The sequence below is a fragment of the Microcaecilia unicolor genome, chromosome 3 (assembly GCF_901765095.1).
Source record: "Microcaecilia unicolor chromosome 3, aMicUni1.1, whole genome shotgun sequence".
Classification (NCBI taxonomy): Eukaryota; Metazoa; Chordata; class Amphibia; order Gymnophiona; family Siphonopidae; genus Microcaecilia; species Microcaecilia unicolor.
The window spans coordinates 331,625,957-331,638,423 of record NC_044033.1 but is presented as its reverse complement, the minus strand read 5'-3'; the positions used below and the strand labels follow the sequence as shown (position 1 = coordinate 331,638,423).

Below are 12,467 nucleotides of genomic sequence, written 5' to 3'. Positions count from 1 at the left end.
TAGTAGTTATCCTACATTGGGAGTATGTTTAAAATGTTCCATTCCAAATGCCTCTTATAAACATTGTGTATGGGAATGTCCTCAAATACAAAATGTATCGGTGGTAGTTCATAATAGTTACTCCCATATATACAATTGGGAGATAGCTTCTGGCTTCACAAACTTAGTAACACTGAAACAGAGAATTTAGGCTCTTAGGTAGAAAGCTCAAATCCAAAACCTCTAGGGTAGCATTTTCTGAAATGTTACCTGTTCCACGCACAGGGCCCAAGAGACAGGCAGAGCTCCGGAGTCTCAATGCGTGGATGAGATGATAGTGCAGGGAGGAGGGTTTTAGCTTTGTTAGGAATTGGTCAGTGTTCTGGGGAAGGGGGAGCCTGTTCCGAAAGGATGGGCTCCACCTTAACCAGGGTGGGACCAGGCTGCTGGCATCGGCATTTAAAAAGGAGATAGAGCAGCTTTTAAACTAGAAACGGGGGGAAGGATGACAGTCGCTCAAAAGCGCATGGTTCTGCATAAGGTATCTTTCAAAGATATCACCAAAACAGGGACGATAGGGTATCCTAATAGTGAGGTTGCAAAAGAGACTGTAGTAGATCAGGTGTCCTTAAATAAAAATAAAAATCAGACAAAAGATTGCAAATTAATACTGTCAAGTACTAAGCTTGATGTAAATAGAAACAACAAACATAGTTTGAAATGTCTATATGCGAATGCCAGGAGCCTAAGAAATAAGATGGGAGAGTTAGAATATATTGCACTTAATGAAAAATTAGATATAATAGGCATCTCTGAGACCTGGTGGAAGGAGGATAATCAGTGGGACCCTGTCATACTGTGGTACAAATTATATCGTAGTGATAGGGTGGATTGAATTGGTGGAGGGGTAGCATTGTATATTAACCCTAGAACGCATATTGGGGGCCTTTTAGGCCCCCATGCTTACATTTTTGCTATTATCTGCAAAATTACTTTAGTTAGAATTTTGAAACTCAAGGTATTACTCAAGTATGTCATTGTTGATAATATCCAGTTGTTCATATAATTTATTTTCATAGGCATTATGGTGTAACAATGCTTGTTTGGTGAAAACTACATCTGTACGAATTGGGGGCCTTTTAGGCCCCCGCTGTTTTTATCATGTTCTCAGAAGTGTTTGTGTCTCAAGTTACTTTAGTTGTACTCAGTAATGCTGGTGGAGGGGGCAGGGTGTGGATAATAACATGTGAGGATGTCATTTGATTTTTGGAGGGAGTGATAAGGCCATGACATCACCTCAGGTCCTCTGAACACTGAGGACAGTATACACTGTGAGCTAATTGCTGAAGGACCTGTGATAAGATAAGCTGTTGAGAGGAAATCTGTTTCATTTTCTAACATCTAGTCAGCAATGGCACAGTCTTCCTCCAAGTGTCTGACTGACCAAGAGATTGAAGCGATTATGTTTCAAAGCGATGATGAAAGTGAACTATCTTTGTCTGATGAAGAATATCTGCCACCAGCTAATCAAACATCCTCATCCAGTGATTCTTCTGATGATGAAGAAGTGAATCTAGTGGATCCTCAAGAAGTGATAAGTAGAACATCCAAAATGAATGTTTTTTGGGACAGTAATCCTACATTAGTCGGACGTACTCCAATACACAATATTGTGAGACAGGCTCAAGGAGCTGTGGGAAGTCCCAGTTACTTTACCCCTAAAGATGTATTCTGTACTTATTTTTCTGACAATATTGCAGAAGAGGTCCTATTATGTTCAAACCTAGAAGGAAGACGTATCGCTTCAGCAAAAAATAAGTCCTGGAAAAATATCTCAAAAGAGGAACTTTATGCATATATTGGACTTTTCCTGCTGGCAGGGAGTCAAAAATCGTATGATGTCCGAATACGAGAATTATTTCTGGACCCACTTTCTGATCCACACTATAAGGCGACAATGTCAGTGGGCAGATATGAGGAAATTAGAAGGATCATTCGCTTTGATGATAAGCGAACTCGTGCAGCGAGGTTTGAAACAGACAAATTAGCCCCTATCAGTTATATCTGGAACATATTTATCAAAAATTGCACAAAACTTTACAATCCTAGTACTAATGTTACTGTAGATGAGCAACTTGTACTGTTCAGAGGACGCTGCAAATTCATACAATACATGCCCAGCAAGCCAGCCAAGTACGGTATAAAAATCTTCTGGATGTGTAATTCTGCAAATTATTATGGCATAAATGGCGTAACCTACTGTGGCAAAGAGGTTGGTGCACCAGTACAGAAGGATCTGGGGTCTGAAATAGTCAAAACTCTTGCTGTTCCAATATTCAATTCAGGTAGAAACATCACCATGGACAATTATTTCACCAATGTTGAACTAGGCAATTTTCTGCTTGCAAAAGCTATTACACTTGTTGGTACTATAAAGCAAAACAGACGAGAAATTCCAGCAGCACTCAAACACAATCGTCAGCGAGCACTTTATGAGAGTGTCTTTGGATTCAATAACAAAGCGACTTTGGTATCTTACAAGGCAAAGAAGGAGAAATCTGTAATTTTACTCAGTACCATGCATCACGATTGTAGTGTTGACAGCAATAACCAAAAATTGAAACCAGAAATCATCCTGCATTACAATGCAACAAAAGGAGGTGTAGATAAAATGGATGAGATGGTGGGAGAATATTCGTGTAAGAGGCAAACAAAACGATGGCCTGTAGTACTATTTTCAAATATGCTTGATGTAGCAGCCCTAAATTCATTCATTATTTATACAGAAACTCATCCTGAATTTCATGCACAGAGGAAGGACAGGAGACGCTTATTCTTGAAGGACCTTTGTCATGAACTTGTAATACCTCACATGATAGAGCGAAGCGACTTGAAATGCTTGCCAAAGAAAACTAAAGAAGCAATGAAACGGTGTGGCGTACAGTTTCAGATTACTCCAGAGCCAGGAGAAAGAAAACGAAAGCGTTGTTTCATGTGTTCAAGAAACATAGAGAGGAAAACTGAGCGATATTGTTCCACTTGTAAGGAAACTGTTTGCAAAGAACACTCTTCTGAAAAAATAACATGTCAGAATTGTTTGGAAGACTAATATAATAGAAAAGAAAGTTAGAATAAAAATGTAGCTGCAGCTAGTTTGCTATAGATTTCTATGCATTTTTGTGTGTTTTCATGTCTTTGCGTGAAATTTGGGAAAAAAAAGATTTTTTGGTGTTTTCTGTGAAAAATTATAATTAAAATGTTGTCCACTATTCATATTTTATTGAGCAATTTTGAAATAAACTTGTGAAAGTTATTTAAGTGTGTTTTTCTACATTATGTGCATGGGGGCCTAAAAGGCCCCCATGACGTTAATATGTATATTTTTAACGTCATGTGTTCTAGGGTTAACGAGAGTCTTGAATCAAATAGATTGAAAATTTTTCAGGAAACAAAACACTTCTTGGAATCACTGTGGATTGAAATTCCTTGTGTAAAGGGGAAAAGGATAGTGATAGGAGTGTACTACCGTCCGCCTGGCCAGGATGAACAGACGGATGCAGAAATGTTAAAGGAAATTAGGGACGCAAACAAACTGGGCAACACAATAATAACAGGTGATTTCAATTACCCCAATATTGACTGGGTAAATGTAACATCGGGGCACGCTAAGGAGGTAAAATTCCTTGATGAAATCAAGGACAGCTTTATGGAGCAGCTGGTACAGGAGCTGACGAGAGAAGAGAAAATTCTAGACCTAGTCTTTAGTGGAGCGCATGATCTGGTGCGGGAGGTAATGGTGCTGGGGCCACTTGATAACAGTGATCATAATATGATCGGATTTGATATTAGCTTTGAAGTAAGTATACATAGGAAATCAAATACGTTAGCGTTTAACTTTAAAAAAGGAGATTATGATAAAATGAGAAGAATGGCGAAAACAAAACTTAGAGGAGCGGCTGTGAGGTTCAAAAATTTACATCAGGCATGGATGCTGTTCAAAAACACCATACTGGAAGCCCAGGCCAAATATATTCCGCGTATTAAAAAAAGAGGATGGAAGACCAAATGACAGCCGGCGTGGTTAAAAAGTGAGGTGAAAGAAGCTATTAGAGCTAAAAGAAAATCCTTCAGAAAATGGAAGAAGGAACCGACTCAAAATAATAAGAAACAGCATAAGGAATGTCAAGTCAAATGCAAAGCGCTGATAAGGAAGGCTAAGAGGGACTTCGAAAAAAAGATTGCGTTGGAGGCAAAAACACATAGTAAAATTTTTTTTTAGGTATATTAAAAGCAGGAAGCCAGCAAAAGAATCGGTTGGACCGCTAGGTGACCGAGGAGTAAAAGGGGTGATCAGGGAAAACAAAACCGATTTTTAAAAAAGGTTCCAGAGACGATCCGAGAAATTATAGACTGGTGAGTGTGACGTTGGTGCTGGGCAAAATGGTAGAGACTATTATTAAGAACAAAATTACAGAGCATATTCAAAAGCACAAATCGGGAGATGGCCGGCGATTTCTTAAAAGCGGCGAAATCTGTATAATCGAAAGCGGCATTTTTGACAGCATTGCCGCTTTCCCGTCGCGTTGCCGGTGAAAGTTCAAGGGGGCATGTCGGTAGATTAGCGAAGGCGGGACATGGGCGGGTATGTGCGTGGCTACCAGTTGGCTGGCTTTCACCGATAATGGAAAAAAAAGTGGCGTTAAGCAGTATTTCGCCGGGTAAACCCATGGTCCTTTTATTTTCACGAGCAAGCCTCAAAAAGGTGCCCCAACTGACCAGGGACCTCCCCATACTCCCCCAGTGGTAACCAACCCCCTTCCATACTAAAAAAATAAAACTAAAAACCTTTTTTGCCAGCCTCAAATGCCGTACCCACCTCCATGACAGTAGAATGTGTTGTATCCTCCGAAAGCCTTTCCCTGGTTGCGATGTGGCTCTCGGGTGAGTGTGACACCTTTTCTGTTAGGTGCCCTGCAGAGTCACATTAGCAATGCATTGTGGTGGGTGTAGGGTACTGGGCTCTACTCCCATGGTGCTTTTCCCCTCTGCTAACTGGGTCAGAGTGTGCCCTGTTTTGTTTCCCGTTGTAGTCCATGCGGTAGTGGCCATTTTTGTAAGCCAGTTTTAGTTCCCTTTCCTGTGTTACCCACGTTAGAGAACGTAGTTCTTACCTTGAATGGTGCTGAAAGAGGGCATTGTACACCATTGTGCCAGCTCTGACCTACTGCTAATCTTAGTACCAGGGGACTCTTTGCCAGTGGGGCACAACCTCTGATCTGCAGTTAACTGTGAGTAAACGTGCTTATTTCAAGAAAGGACTTTTTCAGAGAGATTAGTCTTCAGGTATGAACTGGTGTGCCAAATTTATACAGCAGCAATAAGTCCTAGAGGCCGTGTGCAGGTCCCTGGAGCAAATTTAGTGGGTGCAGTACATTTGTGGGTAGTGGGTTTCGGGGGCTCAGGTCCCAAAGTAAGGGAGCTATGCACGTGGGAGCTTTTCTGAAGTCCACCGCAGTGACCCCTAGGGTGGCTGGTTGGTGTCCTGGCATGTCAGGGGGGCCAGTGCACTAAAAATGCTGGCTCCTCCCACGGCCAAATGCCTTGAATTTGGCCGGGGTTTGAGATGGCCGACATAACTTTCCATTATCGCTGAAAAACAAACCCAGCCATCTCAAACCCAGCAAACTCCACGGCATTTGGCTGGGCTAAACCATATTATCAACAAAAAAGATGGCTGGCCATCTTTTTCGATAATACGGTTCCAGCCAGCTGTAGCGCCGCCGCCAACATAGATCGCCGGCGACGTTCGATTATGCCCCTCAATGTCAACATGGATTTAGTGAAGGGAAATCTTGCCTCACCAATCTAGTACATTTTTTTTGAAGGGTTGAACAAACGTGGATAAAGGTTGATATTGTGTATCTGGATTTTCAGAAGGCGTTTGACAAAGTACCTCATGAAAGACTCCAGAGGAAATTGGAGAGTCATGGGATAGGAGGTAGTGTTCTATTGTGGATTAAAAACTGGTTAAAAGATAGAAAACAGAGTGTAGGGTTAAATGGTCAGTATTCTCAATGGAGAAGGGTAGTTAGTGGGGTTCCCCAGGGGTCTGTGCTGGGACCGCTGCTTTTTAACATATTTATAAATGGCTTAGAGATGGGAGTAACTAGTGAGGTAATTAAATTTGCTGATGACACAAAGTTATTCAAAGTCGTTAAATCGCAGGAGGATTGTGAAAAATTACAAGAGGACCTTCTGAGGCTGGGAGACTGGGTGTCTAAATGGCAGATGACGTTTAATGTAAGCAACTGCAAAGTGATGCATGTGGGAAAGAGGAACCCGAATTATAGCTACGTCATGCAAGGTTCCATGTTAGGAGTCACAGACCAAGAAAGGGATCTAGGTGTCGTAGTTGATGATACGTTGAAACCTTCTGCTCAGTGTACTGCTGCGGCTAAGAAAGCAAATAGAATGTTAGGTATTATTAGGAAAGGAATGGGAAACAAAAATGAGGATGTTATAATGCCTTTGTATCGCTCCATGGTGCGACCGCACCTCGAATATTGTGTTCATTTCTGGTCGCCGCATCTCAAAAAAGATATAGTGGAATTAGAAAAGGTGCAGAGAAGGGTGACGAAAATGATAAAGGGGATGGGATGATTTCCCTATGAGAAAAGGCTAAAACGGCTAGGGCTCCTCAGCTTGGAGAAAAGGCAGCTGAGGCGAGATATGATAGAGGTCTATAAAATAATGAGTGGAATTGAACGGGTAGATGTGAAGCGTCTGTTTACACTTTCCAAAAATACTAGGACTAGGGGGCATGCGATGAAGCTACAATGTAGTAAATTTAAAACGAATCGGAGAAAATGTTTCTTCACTCAACGTGTAATTAAACTCTGGAATTCGTTGCCAGAGAATGTGGTAAAGGTGCTTAGCTTAGCGGAGTTTTAAAAAGGTTTAGATGGCTTCCTAAAGGAAAAGTCCATGGACCATTATTAAATGGACTTGGGGAAAATCCACTATTTCTGGAATAAGCAATATAAAATGTTTTGTACTTTTTGGGGGATCTTGCCAGGTATTTGTGACCTGAATTGGCCACTGTAGGAAACAGGATGCTGGGCTTGATGGACCTTTGGTCTTTCCCAGTATGGCAATACTTATGTACTTACGTATATGTACTTATATGGTTTCTGTGCTGTTGGTGTGGGAGTTCTGAGCATTGGCCCAACAGAGACAATGACTTTTCATCTAAGCTTCTATCTATTCATCTAAGCTTCTATCTAGCTTTAAAACATGCACTAAATTTATCAATTTTAACCTCCAATGCTCTTTTCCTCAAGTTTTAACACAAATTTCCTGGTAAGCAAATACTTACAATTCCCAAGCGGTATCATCTGTCTGAGCACTTGCTTCAGGATTACAATTTAAATAAGTCAAAAATTAGTATCTATGAATATGAATATGTGAATACAAGAAAGTGATTGTGGTGATGGTGACACACCCTGGCAGAATTAAGATTCAAAAATAACACACAAAACAAAACAAGGGTCTATCAATATGATTACAAAGCAAATCACACCCAAAATTCACTTCTTAACTCAAAGGCACTAAGGGATACTTTTACAAAGGCGCTAAATGCTAGAGATGCCCATATATTCCTATGAGCATCTATAGCGTTTAGCACGTGGTAATCATTAGCTACCACGCCTTTGTAAAAGGACCCCTAACTACATAAGTTTTATGTTTGTTTGTTTGTTTTAAATCCAGCATTTTTTTCTTGTAATTGAATTTTGTCCGAAATGCCACTAAAATCTTCAGACTCACAATGCTTCGATTTTTCTTTTATTTTCTTATGAATGGGCCCTTTTACTAAGGTGCGCTAAGCCCTAATCTTCCGGATTCTATATAGCGCACCTAGAGATCTGTGCCAAAATCCAGGCATATTCTATAACAAAGCGAGTAACATAACTGGCTTAAGCTAATCAGCGTTGATAACAGCACTTAACAAGAAATAATGAGCACTAATTGGCAATAATTAGAATTTACGCACACAACTCGCTAAGCGTATTCTGTAATGCAGTATGCCTAACTTCTAATGTGCACAGGCAAAAAGGGGTGTGGTTATGGGTATTCTGAAATTTTCGCACATTGTTATAGAATATGGCCCTCTGTGCCTACATCTACGTGCTGGAATTTACGCCATGTTATTATTCGTATAAATGGAGGCACGTAGTTTTAGACACTGGTATATCAGCTAAGGGTATTCTGTATACCATGCCTAAATCTAGGCGCTGCTTATAGAATATGCTTAAGTAGAAATGTTTTCCACACATTTTTTTTAGGCATCATATTGTCATGCTCAGCCGCCAAATCCGCACCACTCTTTCTCAGTCTCTTCCTTTCTTTACCAAGCACGCCCTTCACTCCCGAGTCGACAGTCTGCAATCAGGGTCTCCGGACAACAGGCAAATCACCAGAAGTGCTTTATTAGCTCCTGAGTACATTTACTCTGCTTTAAGGCTTCACAGGCCTTTCCCTCTCCTCAGTGTAGCTCCACTTTTAAACACCGTTCATGGGAGCCCTGCTTGCAATATAGTTCAGCTTGGGCCTGCTTTCCACACAGTTCACTTTGGCCCTGCTTTCAATATGGTTTTCCCCAGCACTGCTTCTAATCCAGTACTTAGTAGCACTGCTCTTTCCCACAGTTAATGAGCACTGCTCACAATTCAGTTCAGTTAGCAATGTTTTCCTCCTCCATTCAGTTTTAGCACTGCTTTCAAACACAGTTCATCTTAGAAATGAAATTAAACAGTTCCATTCAATGGCAATATGGTCTAAGTCACTTTCTCACTCTTAGACCTAATGACCCACCTCCCTCATTTGTCAGCACAAAACCACCTGACATCCACCCACCGGGTCAATTCACCAAGGCTTCATTCACTCTCTCCAGTTCAGTTCATAACTCACTTTAAGAGCCCTCCACCAGCACTTCCATTTCCTCCTCCTTCTCCCCTCCTTTCTCCTCCTCCAGTTCCATTCTCTCCTCCCGGTCTAGGGGCTCCTCCCTTCCCCCATCTGATTCCATCTCCCAATCACACCCCGGCTCCTCCCCCACTTGCATAGATTCTTCTCCCTTCCCCTGGTCTGTCTGCTGGTGCTGCACTGCCTTCTGGGGCTTGTAGTTTCTTAGCTCCTGGCTTCTCTGACGTTGCCCTGCCTTCTGGGCTTTGTAGTTCCTTGGTTCTGAATCCCTCTGGTGCTGCACTGCCTTCTGGGGCTTGTAGTTTCTTTGCTCTTCACAATATATAGAATCTGGCCCAGTGCAGGCTTAACTCGCCGAAGAAGGCTTAACACAGGATGCATTAAAGTGTCTTGTGGTAATTTTCTCTTTTGCGTGCACTAATCACATGAAATTTGTTCCTGTTTATTTTGTTGAAGGGGCATGACAAGGATAGGGAATGGGTGTGGAAGTGTTGACCAGCTAGCACATTCACATTATCAGGCGCTAACTGGTGAACCCAGGAGCCATTAAGTGCTCCCATGCTCATATTTTTGCCAGACCCCCCACGCTAATGGAAAAAGTAGTGCAAGACTGGCAAAAAGAAAAGGTGCTATTTTATAGCTGCAGTAAAAGTGGGCTCAGCGTGTGGGAAAGTCTAATGTTAGGATGAGCAAAGCTTTTTTTTTTTAACCGCAGCTTAGTAAAAAGGCCCTGAAATTATGAAATACAAACTATAAATTAACATTGAATTAACTTTGTTAGATGTGGCACTGACCTTTGCACACATATTTTTAGGCAATAGAAAATACAATTGGTGGTAGTGCTTACCAACAGAATAGAGTAAATCATTGGAGTACGAGTGTAGTAGAAGCAACTCTGAGTCAACTAGCAAAACTGGAAAAGCCTTTCAAGTATATTGGTAAGTGTTTCCTAGTTTCTCTGAGGACAAGCAGGACACAATATACTCACATAGAGGTGATGCAATCTGATGGCGCCCTGCACAGAGAACTTCCCAGCAACTGTTCTAGAAGCCTTTGGAAGACTGCACCACACGTGCATTTCTAGCAAGCGTCATTTAAATTCGTTTTGCACTTCAGTAAGCAGAGCTGTGGATCTGTATTTCTCTGCCTATGCTGTCACGTAGGTGGCGCAGGACAACAGTGAAGTAACTATATGGTTCAAGAATCAACATCAAGAGATCAGTCCAAACACCAGGGTAAGATGCTCCCAAATCAAACTTTATTTGGACCCTACACGGTCCGTGTTTCAGCTTTAGAAAGCCTTCATCAGGGGTCGATCAGTGAGTGCACAATGTCTCTTGATTAGGGTAGGTATACTATCTCACACCAACAGGTACCTGTTGGTGTGAGATAGTATACCTACCCTAATCAAGAGACATTTGCTCATGCGCTCCATCGTCAATCAGTATATAATTGTGCACTCACTGATTGACCCCTGATAAAGGCTTTCTAAAGCCGAAACACGGACCGTGTAGGGTCCAAATAAAATTTGATTTGGGAGCATCTTACCCTGGTGTTTGGACTGATCTCTTGAAGTTGGTTTCTTTTCCACTTTCTTTTGTGTTGTTGTATTATTTGTGGAAATTGTGAACCCCTTTTGTTTTTTTGCGGTTCAAGAATCAACATCTCATACTGAATACTGATAAGACACTGGCCAATTGTATTACAGGCTCACTATCTCCTCCATTGATCAGCCCTATCCTATATGACAGGCAGTTCACCACAGTCTCTTCATTTAAGTACCTAGGGATCATCATTGATTCCGCATTATCTTTTGCTCCCCAAATTTCACATGTTCTTAAGACTGGGTTTTATTTCTTGGGTCAGTTGAGATCAGTTCGAAACATGGCTAACACTGACTCATTTTGCTCCTTTTTTTAAATTAAGTTAAATTTATTTATTTATGTTATTACAACTCTCATGAGAAATAATTCAGAAATGGGAAATAAAATCTTAAAGAAATAACAATATTGTCAAAATTGAGCACAAATATAAACTATACAAACTTCATCCAACATATTTAAGTAATTTGGATCCAAGGTGATAGGAAATTATACAAATAATTATTAAAAGAAATCTAAATTATTGCAACCCATCAGGCTTTTTCCACCCTGTCTTACAGTGTGCTCCTGTGACTTAAACAATGATATTTACCTCCTCATTAGCTAACAAAAATTCTTTTAGCTGCTTAGGATCAAAAAATTGAAATGGTTTAGATTGAAATAATACCCGACATACACAAGGAAATTTAAGTACAAAATCAGCGCCCAGGGCCAAAGTCCTTGGACGAAGAATCAAAAAGGCCTTACGCTTTTTCTGCGTTTCTCTAGAAAGATCAGGAAAAATTCTAACTTTAGATCCCAAAAACTGTGAATCTAAATGTCGAAAAGAAAGTCTCAAAACAGCATCTCAATTCATTTCTAAAGCAAAGGACACTACCATAGTAGTTCTCTGAGTAATCACTTCTAGTGAAGATTCCAAGAAAGATGTAAGGTTCATACCGTCTCCTGCTTGAGCCTGAAAATTCTCATCAACCGGTTTTCTAATAAACTGCAAATACTGTGCTCGAGTTATAGGAGGCAGTGATTCACCCGACATTCCCAAAACTTGAACCAAATATTTCTTTACCATATCTACTGGAGCTGTTAGAGGTGACCTGGGAAAATTGGTTAGTCTCAAATTAAGTCTCCTTCCTTCCCCGAAATTGAGAGCGGTACTGAATGTGTCAATGTTGATACCCTTGGAGGTGCTGGTGTCAGATCTATGCACAGGCATGGATGGAGCCTCAGGAAGAATTTGGGGCTGATCTGCATCTGGCGCAAATACCCTTGATGCCTGAGCGGTTTGCAGCTCCTCCCTGAGCATTGCTCAGAAATGCTTATTGAAGGTAGGCATTGGCAAAGGCGGGGAGCCAGGAGAGAGGCAGCCTGTGAAGGCTTTGGTGCCAAACCGGTAGCAGAGACCTGACTGCCCAGAAATTTGTGCACCAACACCTCTACCAAAGAGGGGGAGCACTCCTTTCAATGCTGGCTCTTCTTGGGTACCAGCAATGTGAATGCCCCAGTGCTTCTGGCATGGTACATCAATGTGGATTGTGCTTATGCTTCTTGGGCTTCCCCCGATGCTCAACATCACGGACCTTTGGTGCTGACCAGGATGACATCGAACCCGTATATGCCCATACTCTCAGCATCCGATGTTGAGAGAGGTGGAGAGCTTCTCGATGCCAATGCACACATGATGGATGTTGAAGTCTTGCCAGCCATCGAGGTTGATACTTCCAGTGCTGAAGTCGATGCACCGATCATCGTGGAGCCAAAATTTCTCTCCTATTGGACCTGCTGCGCTTTCTGTGTTCTCAACTGCATTTTCAAACAGAGATTACAAGAGTTAGTCTCTGGTTAGTACCAAGGCACCCGATACACCAAGAATGCGAATCTGTCACAGAAATCACTTCATTATGTTGG

General features: G+C 41.5%; 1 protein-coding gene across 3 annotated transcripts in view; it reads left to right on the top strand.

Moving 5' to 3' along the window:
- LOC115466861 (dynein light chain Tctex-type 1-like) overlaps window positions 1–12,467 on the top strand; it is a 70,427-nt gene that overhangs the window by 21,220 nt on the left and 36,740 nt on the right. For all 3 annotated transcript variants that reach the window (XM_030198424.1, XM_030198422.1, XM_030198423.1), the window contains exon 3: window positions 9,776–9,899. In XM_030198424.1, the coding sequence (XP_030054284.1) occupies window positions 9,776–9,899 (124 nt within the window). The remainder of the gene's footprint in view (window positions 1–9,775; window positions 9,900–12,467) is intronic.